General features: G+C 38.2%; 2 protein-coding genes across 4 annotated transcripts; one reads left to right on the top strand and one right to left on the bottom strand.

Annotated features, from left to right (window-relative positions):
- The first annotated feature begins 11,471 nt into the window (after positions 1-11,471).
- On the top strand, positions 11,472-19,489 carry syf2 (SYF2 pre-mRNA-splicing factor). The gene is made up of 7 exons (XM_055038473.1): positions 11,472-11,537; positions 11,834-11,932; positions 12,114-12,239; positions 13,263-13,380; positions 15,054-15,144; positions 16,410-16,508; positions 19,114-19,489. The coding sequence occupies exons 1-7, from the start codon at positions 11,520-11,522 to the stop codon at positions 19,277-19,279; spliced, it is 717 nt and encodes a 238-aa protein (XP_054894448.1). The 5' UTR covers positions 11,472-11,519; the 3' UTR covers positions 19,280-19,489.
- Positions 19,490-20,530: 1,041 nt separating this feature from the next.
- On the bottom strand, positions 20,531-23,649 carry rsrp1 (arginine/serine-rich protein 1). Of its 3 annotated transcripts, XM_055038469.1 has the most exons (5): positions 23,416-23,648; positions 22,300-23,006; positions 22,032-22,204; positions 20,940-21,005; positions 20,531-20,858 (listed from the first exon to the last, which is right to left on the bottom strand). In XM_055038469.1, the coding sequence occupies exons 2-5, from the start codon at positions 22,982-22,984 to the stop codon at positions 20,715-20,717; spliced, it is 1,068 nt and encodes a 355-aa protein (XP_054894444.1). In that variant the 5' UTR covers positions 22,985-23,006; positions 23,416-23,648; the 3' UTR covers positions 20,531-20,714. The 3 variants fall into 3 exon arrangements, with proteins under 3 accessions (XP_054894444.1, XP_054894445.1, XP_054894447.1); XM_055038470.1 differs by lacking the exons at positions 20,531-20,858; positions 20,940-21,005 and adding an exon at positions 21,641-21,925 and having other exon boundaries at positions 23,416-23,649; XM_055038472.1 differs by lacking the exons at positions 20,531-20,858; positions 20,940-21,005 and adding an exon at positions 21,641-21,681 and having other exon boundaries at positions 23,416-23,649.
- Positions 23,650-24,053: the final 404 nt, after the last annotated feature.

The raw sequence follows: 24,053 nt of genomic DNA, 5'->3' as shown, positions 1-24,053 counted from the left end.
TGTTTTTGTTTTTTTTGACTTGCTGACCCTGTTTTGTACACTCAGCTTTGCTCTTTGCGGCCGTGTTTCTTATTTTATTTGTGAAATTTTTCTTCTCAGTTGTCCTCTTGTCTCCAGGCGTGGGCGTAAAAAGGGACCGCATTCCCAGCGGAGACAGTTAAGTCCCTCACAAGGGGAAGCAATCAGACCCAAACCTCCAAATGATGAGTGTCATCCTCTTCCCTCCTCATCCGACCAGAGGCTGTGAGTGGCGGTTGGGTTGTCCCGTCCTCACCACCACACTCTGGGCTGGGGTTCTCTTTGCTGAACCCACATGTCTGAACTTGAATTACTGCAATAATGAGATGCTAGGAGGACAACAATGGCATCTGCCCCTGCTCCTAGTCACATAGGGAGTATGTATGTAAAACTCACAACCAAACAACCTCAAACACAGAATGCAGAGTCAAAGTTTGGACAGCAGTGCAGTTTACCAACAAATTAGACACTGGTCAGTCTAAATCTGGTTTATATTATAGAATGTTTTCCAACATATGGTGGAGATACTGATAGCATATCAATGGAAGAAACTATGTAAACAGTGAATTTGTAGTTTGTGACATTTTTGCACACAGTGAGTCATTGTTCACATTTCCATGGTGAATTTTTGAAGCAGTTGTTTTAATTTTAGTGAAACATGACTGAAAATAAGTCAATAAATAATCTGAATGCGCATGTCTTTATTTTCATCTCCATATTGAAAATTTAAGCACTGATATTCCTTCAACCTAAATAGTTAAAGGCCAGAGTTTACTGCCGGAGCAACACCACACAAAATATTGGGTATTTTGGGTATTTCTGACACTTGCTTAATGTATGAATTTCATCTCAAAACATTGTAGTTTCTGGAGAAAACTATTTTTCGAACTATACTGTATCACAAAAAAGCCGCTGTCACACACTTTGCTGAATCTCTGCTGCTTGATCCGAGGCCTGTGTTCATTCAGCCTTTTCTGAGCAAGCTTTAATTCCCTCCCACCTGGCATTAGAAGAAAGGCTGCCACTAAACATAAGGCAAGGTGGGCTGGAAACGGGGGGCACCTTGCTACAGTCACACTACCACAATGTCTTGTTGCCTGCTCTGTGTATTTTCTTCAGAAGTCTCCTGGCCTGCCCCTGCTCGGCTACTTTCTGCCTCGCAAAAAACCTACAAAGCTTCAGGCTAAACGGCCAGAGAGGAGACGATGAGAGAAGCGACAAAAAGAATGGTGTTTAATGGGGCCGTTCCGGAAGTGATGCAGAGTAAATAACGATACTGCCAAAATGTGCATCAATGAAAACTGGGTGAGGCTGTGGGTGTTGTGGCTAATTGCCAGGCTGGGAGTTTCAGGCCTGCCAAGTAGTGCACAAATTGTCACATGTACCAGTGGCCAAAACCCAAACCACTATGACCAAGAGTGGAAGTGACATCATTCGCTATGGCTTGGCGGGCAAGGATGATGGCATTATAAGAGGGATGGCGTCGCTCTGCAGGGACAAGCCAAGACTTGGTTAACCACTAGGAAAAGACACAAGGGCAAAGTGAAAGATAAGAAAACTAAATGAAGGTTTTTTTTTACTGTTTCCCACCCTTTTCGATCATGCTTTGCTCTCTGAACTTCTTGAGCGAGCCCTCCTGAATGTCTGTTTATAAACAAGTCTCAATATTATTGTGATGTCTGAGCTGAATTCGATAGATTCCTCTGCTGTCAGTCGTGCTTCCGCTGCAATCTGATCCCAAATTGCATTCAACAGTAAATGGAGACGAGCGCGGCTCATTGTGCCTGAACCCCCCCCACCCTCTCTAACTTCATCACGGGAGCTCACCAACGCTCTCGAAGGGGCCATGGGAGTCTGGAAACGAATTTGTCCATTACTCAGAGCGAGACACTAACCTGGAGTTAGAGCATCTTCTCCATCAGAGTCCGGGGTCTGCCTAGAAGTGTTCCCTTTGAGGCTTTAATGGACTCTGCTAAACTCATTCTCTCTCCATATTACCTTTACGATTGCCTCCTATCTGGTTTCTATCTGCTCTGTTTACACACATGGCCTCCTTTTTTTTCCCCCTTCCGTCCTTTTATTTTGTCTAATATTAATCCTTCATTTCATCTCTGTGTTTCTGTTTGTTCTTACTGGACACACAGATATGGGATTTTTCTGAATATGTACTGGATTTGAAAAAAGTCCAGTCCGGTTCTGAATTTGCTCTGAATATTTTCCACAGCTCCTCCGACTGAGGTCAGATTGTTGCCTACGTGAAGGGAAAACACCTCATTATTTCACACACGGAGCCCTGCAGATTGCTGTAGATTGTCCATCTGAGGCCACTCATTGACTGTGGAATATTTGTCGCAATTTTCCTCCCCCCTCACATGTGCTTCTGGTTTTAATGACTGCCACTCACCCACAGTCCAGTTGAAAGTGGATGGACCCAAATAATGCCAACCCCTGCTACAGCTCAACTTACTTTCTGCTCCAACAACACGACTTTGTCAAACATTGCAGCAAATTTTTATAAAACGGTCATCAGCAGCACTTCCGATCTCTGCTGTATGGAGGCCTAAAGGTGACAAAAAATATATATTATCTGTTTGAAGTTAGAATAACAATCACAGGTTTTGTGGCAGATTTTAAGCATTGTTTAAAAATTATGTTTTAGATTAATTTATACAGTTTTTAGTCTGTGGGCAATTTTAAAAAGCAGCTGAAAACATTTTTAGTCTGAGAAGTGTTGAGGTAGACTTGAGCTTTTATAACAGGTACTTCTGACTTTGTTTTGTTTTCTGTGTTGTTTTTGGTGCATTTAGTTATTTTTGCTCTTTTTGTGGAGAAGTTTCTGATATCTTTCTTTGAAAATGTGCTATGTATTTATAGTAAGTTTTACTTTTTTAACTTTACATCACATGATGCACTGTAATTAGCTTCCATAGATAGATAAGTGTTTGCCACTTGGCATTCAAAAATCAACTGGATTTGACAGTATTTGGATTGAAAATAATCAGGAAGATACTGTTGTTAAAAGAGCAAACAATTATTTACCTGTTAAAATAAGAATGACATAAAAAATGAGAAATCTATTAGAAGATAAGTTTTAAGGCAAAAACTAATCCAAATAGTTTAAAGTGTTATTGGTTTTGAAAAATGTCTTGAACTGGTTTGAGTTCAAATTGGAGATGTTTGACTGTCCTTTTGGGAAATAAATTTCAAAATACCTGCATCAGATTTCATGTACTTCAGTTTGTAATAGTTTTGCTTGTTTCTATCTGTGTGCTAGAGTTCTCAAATGTTTACTAGTTAGCAAGCTTATTCTGCAATATCTTAAAAAAATAAAAATAACATTTTCTTTCTGTGCAAATTGGTTTTCAACAATTCCCAGGGGAACTAACTCTCTACCTTCCAGATGACTCAATTAGTTTTGTCTCCCAAAATTAGTGTGCACATGGACAGAGAAGGGCCATTTAAATCCCTAAATAGCTCAACGAATAAACCGTAGTGTCCACAAAGAAAGACCTCGTTTATCATCCAGCGGTTCACAGGACTGTCGTTGTGGACACTTATTTTAGATATTTGGCACTTATTTGTTCATCATTAGATCTGAAATTAGATCATCTGTGCCTTGAACCTGAGATGAAAGGAGCAAATAGATTGTTAGTTCTCAGAGACCCAAAGAGGGTGGGAATGGGATTCTCTCCTTTTTTTGTGTGCGAGGATGTGGGTGTGTGTGTGCGTGTGTGTGTATGCGTGTTTGGGCAGCATCATGCATTTTGACACGTGTGTGTGAGTCCGTGTGAAGGTTGTTTTTTTGTTTGTTTTTTTTAAATCTGGCAACTGATTGTGCGTGTCATGCCGAGGACAAACAGGGAAGGCTGTTCGCCTGCGCAGCTGCATGTCCACAGGCTGTTGAGTGGCCACCTCTTATCACAGCCGTATACAACAGTGTATTGTTTGGCCAGATGAGAGCCTAACTCTCTCATTAAGGTCACTGGGGAAGAGGATGGGAACTCAGAAGCGGAAACCCATGACACTTTTAGGCCCCCGCTCAAGGGAAGACACTTGTGTTGAACTCGTGTGGGTACGGCGGTGAATGGAGGCTTCACAGCGGAAATACGACCCCAGCACTTTCATCTGGAGTGTGAACTAAAATCTTCTGCTCATTGCGGCTGTGGGAAACAGAATCTGGTTAAATTAGGCGTGAAAATGTGGCTTTTTATTCAATAATATCGCTCAGATTCTGCTGAAATACAATGAAAATGGCTCCCTCTGGTGTTAAATGAGAATAATAATTGGGTAGAGTTTGCCTCCTAGTCCCACTTGGCACTGCTTACTGGAATCAGGAAACTTTTTTTTTATTACTCCAATCCTTTGAGTTTATATTGCTGCTGCACTTTAATTTTGATCAGTAATTATGATCATAAAGTTTGTGGATCAGCCTGAGTTCCTTTGGATGACAACACAGGAGACATCTGTGCGCCCGCAACGTTCGGGCCGAGGTGCTGCTCCCCCTGCGGTTGGCTGCTAGTGGAAAAACCCATAATGGCCTTTAATTGGGACTTTAATTGTGTGTGTGGTGGAGCAAAAGCATTGACTACAAAACTGGTGGTATTTGAGTGCATACATGCATCTTTTGTGTAAGTATATGTGTGGCTCACCCGAGCCTCTTCTTTTCTTGGCTAGTGAATGGCTTCAGTTGGAGTCAGAGCAGCCATGTCAAATCATTTACATTATTATCTGTTCTGCCGATGAGGAATTGGCAATTGGTGAGTCAAATGCAACAAATGGATGCATACACTGTCGTTTGTGCAAACATATAGATCATTCAGTTATCAACTGGGCATATTTAAATATGATGCTGGTGACTACTTCCGAAGTAGTCCAAAGTTGTCACTTGTAGTCACTTGTCACTTGTTGTCATCTTGTTGCCTTTTAAAGACGACAAGATGACATTTGATCCCATGAAATAGCTTTACTGAAATACTTTACTGTTTGTACTATGCTATTTGAATGCTTGTAAAGAGGATATAAATATAAAATTCACAACTATTTCCAACAGGCATACCTATCTACACTTAAAAAGTAAGAACATGTCAGCTATAAATTACTTTACATGTAATAAGATAGAATAACACATGGAGTAAGAATGAAGAAGGAATTGTAGCAGGCACTTGAAATGCAGAAATTACTCTGCTCCTTATCAATACAATTTAACGTCAGTCTGTTCAGTCTTAAGTGATGACCTGCAAAACGGTTCCACGGTGTGAAGGTATTGTAAAACAATTCAGTCATGATGGGTAAAAATACAGTAATTACTTAAGCCTTTGCAACCATAAAAAACATACTGATCACATTGGTTACAGATATACTTCTCAACTTCTCATTATCTGAAAATGGAAAAGAACATTATTTCAACAAAAGCAGCACCCCGACCTCCTCATAAGATTTCTGATAGGAGTGAAAAGAATAATCAGAAAAGATTTTTAGAAACACTTGGAATTACCAGAAACAATTTCTCCATAAAAAATAAATAGCATACTTAACCACATAGTTTTCCACAATTGTTCTTGGGGCACAACACATTAAATATCTGTTATTTGTTAATACTTTCAAATTCAAAAATACTTTCTTGAACCCAAAAGAAAATTAAATGTGGTTGCAACTCATATTAATTCAAAATTTTTCAGAGTGATGAAGCCAACATTTCTCCACTGAGCTTCAGCATAGTCCAGCTATTCAGTAGACCTCCAAGCTGAAATCTGCAATATAGCTGAGGAGGTACACTTGAATGGCCATTCAGCTCTTTGTGTTCCTGAATGATTAGATTCAAAATCCATTATGTGAACAATAAATAAATCCATATTTCCACAGAATCTACAGGCTTTAGGTTAGCTACCGAAGGCACCGGCATCGATTGGCTTCTTAAATGTTACGTTGTTGTTCATTGCTGACCTATGAATGCAACTATACAGGAAAGGGATTTTTTTCTGCTAAGTATCTGCATCAATCCATTTTATTACACATAACGAAGTTTACTGACTCATTTGTGTTGATTTCTTTGAATGTGAGAACTTCTTGTGTTGTTATCTACATCTGGTGTGAATTTCACATCAATAGAGCCCTAAGAAATATATTTACTGGGAAAAAGTGTTGACATATTCAATACGTATTTTCCCCATGGCAAGCTGTGGGGAATGCCTCTGAAGAAAATTTGCAAGGTGACATTTGACCTCTTAAATTGCTTTCCAAGAATACTCCTTAAATAGTTATCATCACACTGCATGTTATTTCAACGGCCTTCTGTGAAAAACGGGAATAAGAGGCATGTCACAGAGCGAGGATAAACTGGGTGTTGATACACACGTGTCAAACACAAGGCAAAGCAGAGATGAAAGGAGGAGAGTGTACATGAAGCTGTCTGCCTGTCATGATTTTGCTGGCACCGCTCTGGACATTTGTAAGCGACGGAAAACAAGACGCCACGTTGTTTTCCGATCATGTTGGGTTGTCCTGGCCTCTGTTCTATGCGCCACACACACACTCACCTACACACATGTACCCACGCTGCCAAAAGAGAGGCAGGAGCTTGTGGTTTCAGTCCAGTGACGGCGGCGTGTAGTCGGGGTGGCGGTGCTTCAGGAGCTGCTCCTCGTTCTGGAGAAGCCTGTTTGTGTTGGCCCTGAATTAATAACTTTTCATTTAGTGCGGAAATGACAGGAATAGTAATTAAGGAAATGGAATGATTTTATTGGCCATGATGTTTATATTAAGTTCCAGATGTGGAGCAGCTGCCTGCAGAGCACGAGGCCCTGCCCCCACATGTGTGCTATCTACAATGGAAGAACTCTTATTAAAAGAGTAAGATAACGACTCTAGCCAAACTCATGTCTATGTACATTAAAGACACGTATGGTATTTCATTCACAGTATGGAGTAAGCTAAACTACAATCATGTCTGGGTTGATTAATGAAAGGCCGTCACAAAGCACCGTGAGGTCTGCTTCAAATTTATAAATCTGCCCCCAAAGTGCAATTTATTTGCAGATATAATGTTACTCCGTTTCAGGGCTGATTTGCTTGAATGGAAAAGTTAATATTAAAGAGTGACTATTCAGCATTTTTGGGTGGCCCTGACATATGTGAGATCCTTGTTGTACCATAGTTCAGTGCGCTTTAAATGGAAATGACAACAGCACTGAGATCCCTGTGTATCCCTGTCAAACTTTCAGTTTGGGTTTCAAATTAAAAGCAAGTCTGTGTATTTTGAGACCAAAGATATTTTTATAAGTTCATAACAAGGAATTGACAAATGTATTCGACACTACCTGGATATTTAATGCAACACTGTTGAATGGAAAAGAAATTCCTGGACATAGTTTGTGGTCTTGATGATCATTTATAGATACATAAAATATTGAAAAAATGTAGATGAGTATTCCCACAACTAAATAACTCCAGTAGTCACTATTATATATATATATATATATATATATATATATATATATATATATATATATATATATATATATATATATATATATATATATATATATATATATATATATATATATATATATATATATATATATATATATATATATATATATATATATATATAGATATATCTATATATATATATATATATATATATATCTATATAGATATATCTATATATATATATATATATATATATATATATATAGATATATCTATATAGATATATATATATAGATATATATATATATATATATGGGATCAGTTTGTAAGACCTAAAAGAATTTTATAGAACTATATATGAATTGGGCATATAAAATACTTTGAGATAAAATTTGTATTGATGTGCCACCAAATAAATACATTCAATTAAACCCAACTAATTCAAAATATACATTTAAGTCATGGCTTAAAATTTTTTAACCATTGAAGAATACAGTACATAAATAGAAACATCTTCATCAAGAGATCATGAGGCAATGCACATTCTCTGCAGTCAGATGAACTAAACATATGTTTATTTGTTCTGTGATATAGAATTTGATACATTGAACATCAGTGAAATCAAATATGATATTTTTCTGACAGTTGTGATAGGATTCCTGCCATTTCTATTGCATTTCACAATATTCTACAAGGTTGAATTGAAACAAAAGAAAAGATCAAATCTTTTTCGATGTTCTATAAAAACCCCATCACAGTGAACATAGTGAAATAATGAAATCCTGTGATTGCACACTTGATGTGTATGTTGTGTTCTTAACTAAAACCAACTGTTTTCTAACTCTTATTTTGAATGACTCGTTCCGGCAACATGTTTTTTGGATTAATTTATTTCTGCCCTGGATCTACGGAAAGCTCAACATGCTGGAAAAACTGCCAGGGAAATGAGTAAAATCACAATAAAGCGAGAGTAACATGTGAGAATACTTGAGACCAGCAGATCGTGTATAGATGAATCCAACAAAACAATAAAGGAAGAATAACTCATCGAATTGTGAACTCTCACGCTTGTTCTGTATTTATGTCAGGAGATTTAAAAGTCATAAACACCACTCTCACTGTTGTTTTGGAAGTGAGTTTAAATACAGAGGAAATGCTGAATTTCCCCATCCTCTTTCTTATGGCGGTCACTTTTCTCCTTCTTTCGCGAGAGTCATTCATTATGGAGATGTTTTCCTTTTTGCATGGCAATAGTATAGCTGTGCCCATTACTGCACCCAGTGATGTTTTGCTCTGTTGTGATGTGCTCCCATCTGGTTTCCAGCGAAAATGCATCACTCCATTAACATTGCCTGTGATCTAGAGGATGCTTTAATCTAAGACTATAAACTCCACTTAATTACATCCTCCAAAGGAGCTCTATTAGTATAATGCAATCAAACAGGGAGCACATCCATTTTGGCAAGTCAAACATGCTCAGATGGCTCTTGAAAGTGTTTACTTTTGTCTTCTGATCAGCTCATAAAATTATGTTTGGAGGTCCCATGTTCAAAAACCTGGTGTGATACTCGCAACCTCATGGGTAAAATTAAAACTCACTGGTAATATATGACAGATTCTGTTTATTGCAACCAAAAAACAAGCGTGATAATTGAGCTTTGGAGAATCTAAACTGTCTCTCTGTGTGGCGCACAGATGACTTTATGCTTGACCTTTCATGCGTCTCACTTCATAACCTCAAGCCATATTCTTAATTGCTGTCCGTGTGTTGTTCCACTTTCCAACATTCTGGTAAGATTTCTATCAATCTAAACTTCAAGATAAAAAGCAAAACTGGATAGTTTAAAATTACATACAAAGACATTTCTGTAAAATGCGACATTTCCGTTATTGATGTTGCCCTAGTTACTAAAATTAATTGAAATGCACATAGTTGTTTGTTCTCAGTATACAACATCTTTGCCAGTATTTTATATGTGTAATAACTTGACTCTGACGATAGAAACTTTATGAAAGAGAGGAATGAAATAAAATCATTTTTGCTCCATTCAGACAAGAACAACATTGAACTTTCTTTTTTTTTTTTTTTATTAAGTATAGTAGAAAACTAACACTTTAAATCACTCTGATTAAACCATGCTAACAATGAAATGTGGTGGCGGAAGATTATGCCATAGGAAGGCGTTTCTCCAGGGTCAGGGACACTAGATAGTTGATGGGAAAATGGATTAAACTTAATATAGGGTAAGAAGCTGCAAACGAGTTGAAACAAGGGCAGAGATTTAACTTCATTAAGGATAACAATCCTAAACATACAGTCAGAGATACAAAGGAATGGTTAAAATCAAAACATATTCTACATACCAGGGCATATAGCTCCATCATTAAAGCAGAATGATGGCTTCCACATTATGAAAAATCAAATGTACTAGGAACTGTGCATCAATTGTAGGATTTAATTTGTCAAAAAACATAAACACCGTTCCACTAGAGACCATTTATCCCACCTCCCACTATATCAGTGTGTTAGAATAACCCAATCAAAGGAGTAGACGCATAGAATGGATTGAATGCGTTTCAAAAAAGTACGAAACACTGTTTAAAAAGGACCTCCTTATTGAGGAAACATGTTATATGTTGCATAAGATGAGTGTGACAAAGACCATAAATGCTATTGATGATATAAAAAGTGTTTAAATAAATGTACATCTTAAGATGAAAATGTGAGACTTCAATGTCATGTAAGGTGGAAATATTTTTTGCTCATCTGGTGTTTGGACATTAATTGTTTGTAAGTGATGAGTATGAAAGGGTCAAGAACTACTCCTTTTTTTGAACAGGCAATATATCATTGCATGTCAATTGGGTATGAAAATATGTTTAAATTTTTTTTTCTTTTTTCTTGCTTCTATTTTTGTCTGTTTGAAATAAAAATAAATAAATAAAAGTCCAGACCCTTGATATGTATTGCAGTTTTATTTTTGTATTTATTTAGAGAAACATTTCAATAAAAATATTTGTGTGACGGAAAGTCCCCATGCTGATAGAGAATATCCTCAATTTATTTTTTCTTCATATTCCATGTGTATACTGAATGTGAGTCTGTTCTTCAGCTGCTCATATTTAATCACACAGATTAAAGCCACCTGCACAATATGTGTTGGCAGATGTCTTCTTTTGATTTATGAGACCTATTTGATTATATTTATCATAGTCTCATCAGGACCAATTTTACATGTAAACATTGTACAGTGACTAAACGCATTGTGTCATCCAAAACAGCAACTATTCAGCTGTATCTCAGACCTTCAGGTTCAGTTTGACAAATTGTCCTCAAACGTTCAATTTATCGGGGGTTCTAAATCCTAAACTCTGAAGCAGAAATGAAAAATGGGATCATATTACACAATTTAGTCAAATACTGATGTACAAATGACTGTTTTGGCTGTCTGAAAACTGATATATTACTTATTTTCTAGTAAATGCAGGCTAACTGCAATTGTCAATAGAATAGACAAAAAACTTCTTATAGCATTTTGAACGACAAACTAATTATAAAGACTGAATTGCTTGATAAGTAGGATCAATTGGAATGTGTATATAACTGGACTGAATTGTTTTTTGGGTTTTTCTTTTTCTTTTCCAGTGTCTTGTTATGATGTGGATTGGTGATGTGAAAATAAACGGAATTAAACTGAACAAAAATTGAACAGTACTGTGAATGTGGAGTGAGTTAAAGCAGCAACAACAAAAGCAATTTAATTAGTGCAAAAAATGCTGTGTTTTAGTATTAGGTTTAGAGTTGCTTGTGTGAGACACTTTCTATTTAGACTCTTTTTGTCCCTGTTAGACCTAAGCTTGTGATAAACCATTGGTTTAAAAAGTTGCCTTCTTAATCACTCAATAATATATCTAAAAATATTTCTTGAATTAATAAAACTATGAATAAAACAGTAAATCGTGTCATTGTTACTTCTCTTCAAAAGTTTAATTTCGTGTTCCTTGATACTTTCGTAACTTCCGGCACCACTGACGTATTTCCGATTCTTTTTCTTCTAGAAGGAAGAACAACAATGGCGTCCTGTAGTAAGGTAGTCGTATTATAGTGTTATTTACCTGGGGAAAATATTTGTATAGCTAAGAGACAATCGTTAGTTATTGTTAGTTGATTGTATATATAAGAGGTGAATCGGCTTAGTTGAATTACTGTTGTTTAAAGTGTCGCGTTGTTGTGCTAAGCTAACAGTAGTTAGCCTGCATGCTAACTAATGTTTAATATGTCAGCTGTGTTCGGGTATTCAGACCGTTAGTTATTAAAAACTGGTCACAATAAATGAATGATTTGCGTCGCCTTTTGTATAAATATTGATGTTTTTCTTTCTTTAAGGACACAGTTGCCGCTACTGAAGAAGAACCGACAGAAACTGCGGCTTCCCAGAAGAGAGAAGACAGACTGCGTAAATTCAGAGAGTTGCATTTTAAACGGGTGAGTTGTTGCCAGATTCAGTTCGCAGAACGAACTGAATCTGGCATTCATTTAGCCAGATTCATCTGTGTTTTTCGGTAAATGACAAATAGCTTATGGGAATACCCGTTTAAGGTACTCTGTGTGAACCTCCTCAGCATATTACAAAAATAGTTTCCTATAAATCTCATTTCCAATGCAGAATGAGGCTCGTAAACTGAATCATCAGGAGGTCGTGGAGGAGGACAAGAGACTGAAACTTCCTTCTAACTGGGAAGCTAAAAAATCCAGGTTGGAGTGGGAGCTTACTGAAGATGAAAAGAAAAAGGTATGTGCCACTATGTCTATAATACAGTACTGTGTGAAAACAATGGGCCACTCTTCAGTTCCTTATTGTTAGTTTGCAAAGATTTTCATGTTAGGAAGTCTTTATTTATTCATTCATATATACATACATACTCTGTCATCATAATTCTTTCCACACTTCTTATTGCAGGAATTCAATCATGGCAGAACATGAATTTTTGTAGTTTTTTGATTGTACCTTAAAGCTGATGGTTACCAGTTAGCCTTTCACAATAAAGATTCTTTAAAATCGCAAAATTTTATCTTCTTGCCTTTGATGCATGTCTTTATTCTTTCTCCACTAAAGAGACAAAAGTTTCCAAAATGTGTATTCAAGAAATAACTCTTACTCTGCTGATTCACCTCTTGACATTGTTAAGCATAAGCTGGAATCAAGTTCTCATGGTTTGAATTCCTTGAGCAAAAATGCCATAATATCACGATATTCACACAAACGTTTAAACTAAAGTGTATAACACGAAACAGCTGCTTTTAATCAGTAATAATCAATTACTGTTCCAACAGTAGGAATACCTGCTGGTTTTCTGGTTTAGTGGAAATAATTTATACGGTCATAATGATAATCATCGTAACATTTTTATAGCAATTCATACGAAATGATAGAAACCTAAAAATAAGAGGCAATAAATAACTTAAATTGTAGTAAAATCAGGGAGGGGTGGGGGGTTGTTGTTGTTTTCTAGACTGGCTCTTTCTTTGGCAATTTGTTAAAAGGCCTTAGAATTTGTAATAAACTCATCCTTTTCATTTTCAAAACTTTAGTACACAGTTTCTTGAATATTGCTATCAAAAAGGACAAGATGTGGAAATAAAGTACAATGAAATTCCAAGTCAATTAATCATATTATTGACAAGTATCATGAAGTTTCAGTGTTTGTTTTTTTCAATGTCACCTATTGTCATTGAGACATTGCACACGTTGATATTGCAGAGAAGATTGAGGTTTGATATATTGGATAGCTCTGACTGAACATTTATCTTCAAGGAATGTGCAGCTCGTGGTGAGGACTATCACAGAGTGAAGCTGCTGGAAATCACTGCTGATGAGGCTGAGCGATGGGAGAGGAAGAAGAAGAAGAAGAATCCAGACACAGGATTCGCAGGTTTGATGGCTTCACTTAGACGTTGAAAGAAAACATCTCTGTTCTACTTGGTTTCACCTGCATTACAAGTAACAGCCTTTTGAAGATTACTTCAACAGATTTCTTTTGATATTAATAAAAAGCTTGTCCATTCAGTGGTCACAATACAACAGGATCTAAATTGCATAGTACTCAATGGGATCATACTACCTACAACAAACCTAATCAAATAGTAGAAAAAGCCATTGATGTTATGTCTAACTTATGTTGTCCAGTTTCATGTTTCCCCTCTGCTTTATTTAGAGATAAACCATTATGACAATGATATATATGTTTTAAAAGGTAAGTTCTATCAAGTTAAAATAGCTTTAGCAGATTGAAAATATTCAATATTAGGAAAAGACAGAATCGGTTGAATAGGAACCAGCGATCAGAATAAACTTCCATTTGGTGAACATGCCACACTTTCACCTTACAGCGCCTCTTTGTGGACCCTATTACAAAGTAAGAAAGTATTCATTTACAGTGCCATTAATCTGTTTAATGAAGAAGAAATGGCACAAAAGCTGTTTCAAATAAAATAGTCTATCATGGAAAATGCTGAATTTCTCAGGCAACTAATCTCTTAACACTTATGCCTTAACATTACTCCTGCAGAAAAATAATAATTGATGATGGCTCTGGGTAGAATGGCTAGCAAATAATGTTGAATGCTGTTTTTCTATTCTCTTCTGTTATAGTTAATAATGGAAAATCTGTCTGATATTGGGTTGACAAATTGTACATAATGCAGCAATATTAAATGAGAAAGAACACATAGGTTGTTTCTTTTTTTTTTTTTTGGGAGGGAGGCGGGGGGTTTGCCCACATGTTCCATCCCGTCTTAATAGGATTAGATCCCATAACTTGAAGGAACCACAAGGACTCTATCTTCTAAATAGGCAGCTCACCACCCACATATTCAATTTAATGATCAATTCACGGGATTCACTTTAGTTTGAACTCCAGGCGACAGTTTTATCTATCTGATCTGATCTCTGTGTAGGATCTTTCACAGCTAATGTTATTACCAAACATTATATCACACACTAAAATCACTGTCAGTTCCAGATTACATTCACTCTGGAATCCTCCTGTGAGCGTTTTGACTATATCTGGAATTAACGTTCTAGGAAATGCTGTTTAGATCAAACAGTTTTATTTTGGGCATGGGTAACCCTCTTCTCACGCTTTGGGACCCTTTTCTTCTAGTGATTAGTAATGCAGTGTAGTGTGTCGATTCCAAAAGCTGAGCGCTGGAATTCTGTTCTTCCACTGTGCTTCAGTGTGTGAGTGAGAAACATCCTGACTCTTTGTATGGCCAGTTTTCCATGATGGAAGATCGTGAAGCAACAAGTACTCCACATAAGCACATAGATGCAGTACGTCTCCTAATTTAATCTGTAGAGAAAAGAACTTGCTGCTGAATGTGGCTGTCATCCAATGTCTCAGTCTCTCTCCACCAGAGGGGATTCAAGAGAAATGATGGGAGGAGGAAATATGCCTCTTCGGCCCTGCTTAACCAGCTGCAGCTTGCGTTACTGTGCCTCATGCCTGCTTGCTGTTTGTTCCACTAATTATAACTTTTTCTTTTTTTGTATGTTTTATCTTGCCATCTCCCACAAATGCACACGCACACACACAATGGACTACAGGTTATGCAGAGGCCCAATTCCGACAGTACCAGAGGCTCACCAAGCAAATCAGACCAGATTTGCAAAGCTATGAGAAGCAAAGGGAGGAAAGGTAAGTGGAAGAATACAGTGCTGTTCAAAATGGAGTTTTGTATGTGATTTAACATTTTTCGAGATGCCAAGTTCAGTTTTACTCAAATGACTGATTACAGCTGGACCAGTTAAATATAATATGTGTGGTAACACCACAGGCTAAAAGACCTCCTAATGCACTATATTTTTCTCTGATGTTAAATTATGTACTCTGCAAAAACACAAAATCTTACCAAGTATCTTTGGTCTACTTTCTATTACAATTATCTTAGTACACTTGAAATAAGAGAAAACTAACACACAGGTAACTTTTCAGCAAGATATAGGAGCTTGTTTTAAGTAAATCATTGATTAATGATTTTATTTTTCTTTTAAGTGCCAGTGAAACCAGCAGATTAATTCTGTGCCTCTTGAGGCAGTTTTGTCATATTGTAAGTGTACAAAGATGAAAACCAGACCAACTACTTTGTAAGATTGTGTTTTTGCAGTGTTCATGATTCAACAATAAAAAGAGACTCATGGCATCCTTGCACGAGTTCTAATGTGAAAACCATTGATGATCAAAAACTATAGACAGACTTGTCTTAGATTTGGCAAAAAAAAATATTATAAGGATCCCTAAGATTTATACAGATATTTGAAATGTGTATCCCAAAAGATTTGGCATAAAACTAACAGCTTTTAAGAAAAATAAACAACAAATTCAATGTAGAATGTTATCATTTGAAACAGCCTTTGTTAACTCACATTATCACATCAGTTGTGTGTCTTATTAAAAATGTGTGTAACAAAAAGCTAAATAAGGATCATAAAGTGGATTGAAGGGCATAAGTAAAATCTCAAATAAAAAAGATGTCACAAGTACTAAGATGAATTGTAGCTATTGGCCCGGTGCAACCAACTCAGAAGTCAGCCATCATGTGTTCATCAAGAGTTTAGTCAATGATCAGCCATGCACTCCTCAATTTGCCAATGGGATTTTATTTTGACATGCTTGCACAATCCCGAATAAAAAAAAAATAAAAAATTAAAGTGTAGATGCACAGGACATGCATGCTAATGTCAAGAGGATTTTGGTGCCTGGAGGCTTATTACCCTTTTACTGCTACCACATGCACCCTAGCGAATGAGTCCACTGTCACGTATGCCCAGAAGCAGCATCATCTTCCTTCTTTGGATGCTTGAAATCACAATGGTGGTATAGAAAAGTCAGTTTAAGTGTGTTAAAATGCTGGTTATCTTTGGTTATGTATTTCTAATTCTTTTGCTGGTGCTGCTTCACAGCGGTGAGGATTTCTACCCCACGTCCAATAGCCTGAGCTACGGCAGCCATGTTCCCACAAAAGAGGGCATTGACCGCATGGTGGAGGATGTTGAGAAACAGTAAGTCACAGTTGTAAATTTGACCTTTAGATAATTTGAGCTTCTAATCCAGTGCCAGTCTGACATGGCAGCTTTCTGATCCATCTTCGTTATAAAGGAAGCTAAAACTATGAAGAAACACTAAATCCTTGTTAATACCCTGTTACCCTGTCTTAAACCCCGTTTTGAAAAGCAAATGTTGGAAATCTACCTTAACTTTGGTACGTTCTCATTGGCTCAGGCTATTGAAACAATTCCTGTTTTTCATTTATCTCAGAATGAGAGCGAGTTGAGTCACACTGGCACACCACAAACATAGTGTGGCAATACAGTGAGTGTCAGCGATGTAAGTCGGCTTCTGTGATAGACCAGAGCCTGTCTAATTTGAAACAAAATCAACTCCAGGGTATAAATCCTGGTCCAACCCAACAGTCAATCTTAAAATTTACGAGAAAATGCACAAATTCCACATTTATACTATCTCCACTGACAAGCTTGTCAATTTAGATAGATGTTTTTTGTACCTAGTATTATCATTGCACTTAACATATGGCAAGTAATGGTGGATTTCCTTATTTTGCACTGTGAAGCAATTTACAATGTGTATTTCAATACATTAGTTTTTCCTTGTGTGTGTATACACTCCTGATCAAAATCTTAAGACCAGTCAAAAAATTGCAAGAATTAGCATTTTGCACTAATGAATTTTAAGAAGGTTCTAAGTAGAGCTTCACAATGTTAAAAGAAAACATCAGTGCAAGAGACAAGAACATTTGAGCGGGGAATTTTCTGAAAACTGCATTTACACTCAAACATGATTTTTTCAGCTGATCAAAAGTTTAAGACCATAGTCTTTAAAAGCCAAAAGCTGTGCAAAAATCTGGATTCCATGTCATTTTCTGTGAAGTCTTTACACTGTCAAGACCTCCTGATGGCAAAAGCAAAAAAGCTCACTGACTTTGAACGTGGCAGGATTGTTGAGCTGCATAAGCAAGGCCTCTCACAACGTGCCATCGCTGCTGAGGTCGGACGCAGTAAGACAGTCATTTTGCATTTCTTAAATGATCCTGAGGGTTATGGAACAAAAAGTCAAGTGGTAGACCCAAAAAAATTTCACCAGCTCTGAGCCGCAGGATCCGATTGGCTGTCCGTCAAGACACGGGACGATCCTCTACCCAAATTAAAGCCATTACTGGTGCTGACTGCAGCCCAATAACCATCAGACGGCATCTGCGAGAGAAGGGCTTCAGAAACAAAAAACGTCTTCAAAGGCCACGTCTTGTTCAACGCCACAGAATTGCCCGTTTGGACTTTGCAAGGGTACACCAAACATGGGACATTGAAAGGTGGAAGAAAGTTGTCTTCTCTGATGAGAAAAAATTTAACTTTGATGGTCCTGATGGCTTCCAACGTTACTGGCATGACAGGGATCCCACCTGAGATGTTTTCTACACGGCACAGTGGTGGGGGTGCCATCATGATTTGGGGTGCGTTTTCCTTCAATGGAACAATGGAGCTTCAGGTTGTGCAGGGGCGTCAAACAGCAGCTGGCTATGTGGAGATGTTGCAGCGGGCATCCCTCATGACTGAGGGCCCTCGTCTGTGTGGTAATGATTGGGTTTTTCAACAGGACAATGCTGCAGTTCACAATGCCCGCCTGACAAAGCAGTTCTTCCAAGAGAATAGCATCACTCTTTTGGACCATCCTGCATGTTCCCCGGATCTAAACCCAATTGAGAACATTTGGGGATGGATGGCAAGGGAAGTTTACAAAAATGGACATCAGTTCCAGACAGTGGATGCCCTTCGTGAAGCCATCTTCAACACTTGGAGCAACGTTCCCACTAGTCTCCTGGAAACACTGGCATCAAGCATGCCTAAACGATTGTTTGAAGTCATCAACAAGAATGGTGGAGCTACTCATTACTGAGTCCTTTTTTTGGCACTTTGATTTCTGTTTTGGGGGGTTTTCGGGTTTTTTTGAGATATGGTCTTAAACTTTTGATCAGGTGGAAAAAATCATGTTTGAGAATAAATGCAGTTTTCAATTAATTCCCCGCTCAAAAGTTTTTGTCTTTTACGCTGATTTCTTCTTTTAACATTGTGAAGCTCTACTTAGAACCTTCTTAAGATCCAATAGTTCTAAATGCAAATTCTTGCAATTTTTTGACTGGTCTTAAGATTTTGATCAGGAGTGTATATATATAAAGTCATTTTAAAAAGTGTCTGCACTCTGGTGTGCCTCAGGTTTTACTGTTTGGGCTCCTTCACTTTTGGTGAAGTGGTTTCCCAAGTTGTTCTGTATTTGACCGTCCTAGACTTGTGTTGGAGATGCAACTGTAGAACATTAGACAAGGACTTAGCTGCCAGGGATGACGCACAATAATGCTTTGAAGACATGGTGAATCAAGCATAGGAGCTCACAAATTGACAGTGTTTTCCTCAGAGCATGTACGTGTGTGTTTGGTTTTCCAGCCCCACTCACCCTACCAAATTTAAGCGCATGCCCCCAAAAATATTGCTTACAGACAATTATTGTTATTGGATATGCCATGGATAGGGGTCACACTGGTTCATGCAGTCCTTCATGGATTGTTTTTTTTTGTTGTTTTTTTGCGATTGTCAGGATTGAGAAGCGTGCCAAATACAGCCGGCGCAGGGCGTACAACGACGATGCAGACATCGACTACATCAACGAAAGGAACGCCAAGTTCAACAAGAAGGCAGAGCGCTTCTATGGCAAATACACAGCAGAGATCAAACAGAACTTGGAGAGAGGAACAGCCGTCTAGTCTGTCCTGTCACCTCAGTGATTTTTTTTCTGGTTGCCATGTTTTTTTGTTGTTTTTTTTTTTTGCTTTTAAGCAATCTTGGTCCTTTGATTGGTGGATTTGATCTGACATGCTTATATTATATTTTCTTATGTTACTTTGTACAGTATTAAACCTTAGAAAAGATATTCCTCCTCCCTTTTTAATAAACCATGTCTAATTACACAGTAATCCTTTTTGGCTTTTGTGTTTGCTGTGTGTGGTCTTATGATTGAAATATTTTAAGCTTAAGAATAAATATTAACTACCATCATACCTTCATCTGAGTACTAACTTGCCTAGGGCTGTGATGTGACGAAGAAAACCTTGTGACTGTGGCTGAGAAGAGCAAATGGGTTCCCATGCAAGTTTATTCCTGATCTGTAAATGAAGCGGCATTGCACCCTCTGCAGGACCTTTTGGGATGTTAAATACACCCATTTGCTATTTTTCTGAAATGTTTTTGATTCTATAAAGTTGCATGATTTTAGTTTTTACTCCAAGGTCGATTATACCTCGGGTCACTGTTAAGAGAAACATTTGCTATGGCACATTTCAGAGTGTCTCTGTTGATTCAACTTAGAAAAAAAAAAGAAACAGCATCATGACAGACTTGAGGTAGATATTCTATCAAAGCTGTTGACTGAGCTCAAGTTAGAACAGGGACATAAGATATTCCAGTTGTAAGATACTCCAATGTGCAATTAATTTTTATTAGTGATAATTATCTTGATTTATTACACAGCTTTGCAGTTCAGTAATAATTTACCAGTCCCTGTGCCAAGACGCTGTCAAGGCTACCACCAACAGCCTTCAGGGTTGCTGAAAAGCAGCCACAACACCAAGCACACCTGCTTCTGAGTTTGATTACACCCATTTTAACAGATGTCCTGATCATTCAAATCAACAAATGTATCTATTAGCTTTGTAGGAACAAGGCTGAGATGCATCACACTGAACTGGGAAACCATGAACCAATTTGAACTAAATGACATAAATCCCTTCTGATTAGGGTCTAAACCTGTCAACAGGTTATATTTGCTCATGGTTTTAAAGAAAACAGTGCCATCATGTGGAATTTATAGGAACTGCTACTGTACACATTAAACAAACTCAACTGTTTTATTCAAACACTTAAGAAAATATTGAGGCATAACCCTTGTTAATAATACTGCCAACGTTGTCATAACTCCATAAACATTTTGTCAGTGTTCAAAGAAAAAAGAGACATAATTCTTGATTCAATTCTTTATTAATAAATACACAATACAGAGGATAAGGAATAATCCCACCTGAATGAATTCTTCACAGCTGCCCATTTAAATCTTTAACATCTGAAAGAAAATGACCACAAAATTGATATTTCACAAACTATGTACATTATTTACAGTGTCCATGTCCCCAGCCACACAACTACTTAATGGTGTTTGTTTGGACTGGAGTTCTGGCCAGAACTGATGGGAATCCAATGGCCGTAAGGCTTCCGGCTTTCAACGCTGTCAACTCTGGGAGTTACCTTTGCAGGAGATGGAGCCACCACTGTTGGCTTGGCAACAGAATTCTAGAAAACGAGGGAAAAAAGTTTTTAAACATCTATTTTATTCTAGATTATTTTGACTGTGTGCACTTTTGAGTCACTTACATTTACACTGAAAGCAATTTTCCTGCCTTCTATCCTTGGACTGGACACACCAGGCTCTGCCTCGTCCTAATTCAAGGAGAGAAACAGATTACAAGTTACTCATGAGCAAGAAACTGCGCTTCAACCTAAAGTGCAAACTGATGAACTTCAAGATCCAGTTAAACAATTCTACTTAATATATGGCACTGTCAAACTGCAGCTTTCATGCAGCCCTTCATTACATAAATTATATCTAAAGGACAGACCTTGAAGCTGTATAAAACAATTTAAAAAAAAGAAAAAAAAAAAGTTTAGTTTGTTTAAACTGGAAGTGTGATGGAACAGTGATCAAGACGCAAGTTCCCCAGCCCCTCAGCACACATCTTGTGTACCAACTTATCTTTCGGATACGGAGAAGAGTTGTCTTGACTGGAATAGTCATTATAATGAAGTCCACACGCCTGTGCTCCTTCAGCGAGTGGCAGATTCTGCTAAGTAACAATAACCCATTTCATCTGAAAGCATAAATACAATGTAATGGCACAGAACTAACACCTAACTAAATTATTTACGTTTGTGCAATAAGCATATGCATGTAATCGAATTGTTATGTTAAATGTATGTGCTCATTCCATATATTAAACATACTGCAACATCTAAAGTCAGAGAACATGTCAACGCAAACAAATGGTTGTCACCCATGTCACATGACAGCCTTTTAATCCCAGGTGCCGATGAGTGAAGGAGACCACTGTCATGTTATCTATGAAGACAGGAATAAATACAGAGAGCAGGTGTGTTCCCTCATGGGTCAGGTTAACAAGACAGGAAATAAAACAAAAAGAGAAAGAAAAGAAACTAGACCAAGAGCAAGTAATACATTTAGTGTGCTCTCAAAAAAAAGGAATTTAAATCTAAAAGAACCTACATTTATTTTAAAAAAATAAATAAATCATGTATATTTACTTCTATGCAACTTTCACCAAGCCAACAGCAATGTAGTGTAGCTAAGAAAAAATAAAAAATAGAGTTTACAAAGAATTTCTCAGTGACTGAGGAGGTAATTTTTTCCACACCATTCTTTTTTTTTTTATCATTAGTAAAAACACTCACCTCCAAATGATTCTTTCGGGAGCCATGCCTCACCCCTGTAACAGGCTCTGGTGAAGAACTGGCTGCTGGCTGCTCTGACAGGATAGGCTTCACACTTTCAGGAAGGTCCAGCTTCTCCACTCCAAGCATTCGCATAGCATTGGCCTTGGCAACTTCAAGGAGTTCCCTTTTGTCTGTGGACCACAGTGAAAATAGAGAAGACAGTTATTCAATCGATACTATCCACCACCTGTCCAAAATAAAAAATAAATTAAAAAAGTCTACTCACCATGCAGGCTTAAACTGACAGAACGTCCAGATGATCTGGATCGCGATCGCCCCCTGTAGGTCATGGAAGGAGATCGAGAGAATCTGCATCTCAGCTGACTTGCTGGTCTCCTGTATCTGCTCCAACGTGCTGGTGACCAAGAACGGGACCTGGACCTATAGCTTCTGCGATGGCGGGAATATCTGTCTGATACCGGGGAGCGGGTGTAGGAGCGGGAATGAGCCCTGTAGTGGCGTCGTGGGGATCGGCTGTAGGAGCGAGAACGTCCCCGATAGCGGCGGGGTGGAGACCGGCTGAAGGAGCGGGAGTGTGCCCTGTAGCGCCTGGGTGGGGACCGGCGGTAGCGGTCGCCGCCATAACTGCGGTGGTTATCACATCTACAGCGGGAAGAATGTCGGTGGCATCGCGGATAGGATCGGGACCTGGAACGGGACCTGGAGCTAGAGGATGACCCGCTCCTGCAAGAAGATGAAGATGAGGAGGATGAAGACCTGTTGCGTCCGCGGCGGATTTTACGCCCTCTGTAGTCAGAACCAGTGGAACGGCTGCTGGCAGAGCTGCTGACGGATCGTGAGCGAGATCGGGAGTGTGAAGAGCCTGGACTCTTCTGGTCGAAGATCACATTGAGGCCGTCGCTCTGGCGAGCATGTGCCATATCAGAGTGCGAGTCAACCTGTGTAGCCATCTCTCAGTGTATCTGCCGAAGGCTGAAAAAAAGGTGGAAATGACAAAGTTACTATATGTAAAGCAAACGTAACTTGATTTCATTAAGTTTAGATAGCATATCATACAAATACCAAGAGACATTTGAATATGTACTGTAGAAATATGGATGACGTAACTAAATTCTACTCAATACTGCCCCTAGTGACTGCAGTAGCGTTGCGTAACTCCAACGGCTGACCCGAGAGTTCTGGAAATTTCCAGACTCGCAGGCTAACAGAGCTCGGCTAGTAGCTTGGCCTCGTTATTCTAACAAGAAATTCTTTGGGCGATTCAACAACCACGCTTCTGTATTAATTTAAAAGCAATTAACGACACAAAACATAAAAACAATGCTCTATAAACACTAAGCCCCCAAGAAACGAAAATGTAGGCGTGTTGCTGTAGTCTTACCAGTTTAAATGTAGCAGGTTGGTCTTCTTATAAAAACGTCGACGGAAACCGCTACTATGTAGAAAACACTTAAACGTTTGTTTTCACAAGGCGCGACTGTAGAAGAACAGCTAAAAAGCTATCAGATATACTGTCTTGTTTCCAAGTGCTGAAAAAAGAAGGCTAAAACGTGTCCTCTGGTGTTGATCCTCCAATCGTCGTTACTCGAATGACGACGAGACTGCGGCTGCAACTGCTTTTAAGAAGCCTCTGGAAATTTCCATTCGTGTGCTGTCCGGCCGATTCAACCTTTTTGACCAGTTCACTATTAAAACGCTTCTAAGTCAGCGGGAAAAGCCCAGTGTTCTCCAAATTCAAGACACCATACATTTGTTCTCCAAGAAATGCTGTGAAGTTCGTTATTTTCTGTTTCACAATGACTGTGAAGTTGAGATTGAATTAAAAAGAAAATCCAGTTTCTGAACTTTCCAAAAGAATCGAATCAGTTTCAACGGCCCGCCCTTCAGTAAAATAGATGAGTGCGGGTTCCTTATGTAAGTGCACAGCATAATGCGGTTTTCGGAAATAAATCCATAACATTTATACAAGTGGTGAAGATACAATTTCAGCCTTTTTAGTCGCATAGTATACAATAGTTG

The sequence above is a fragment of the Poeciliopsis prolifica genome, unplaced genomic scaffold (genome assembly GCF_027474105.1).
Source record: "Poeciliopsis prolifica strain line A6 unplaced genomic scaffold, Auburn_PproV2 SCAFFOLD013, whole genome shotgun sequence".
Taxonomy (NCBI): domain Eukaryota; kingdom Metazoa; phylum Chordata; class Actinopteri; order Cyprinodontiformes; family Poeciliidae; genus Poeciliopsis; species Poeciliopsis prolifica.
This window is presented reverse-complemented; position numbering and strand designations above follow the sequence as displayed.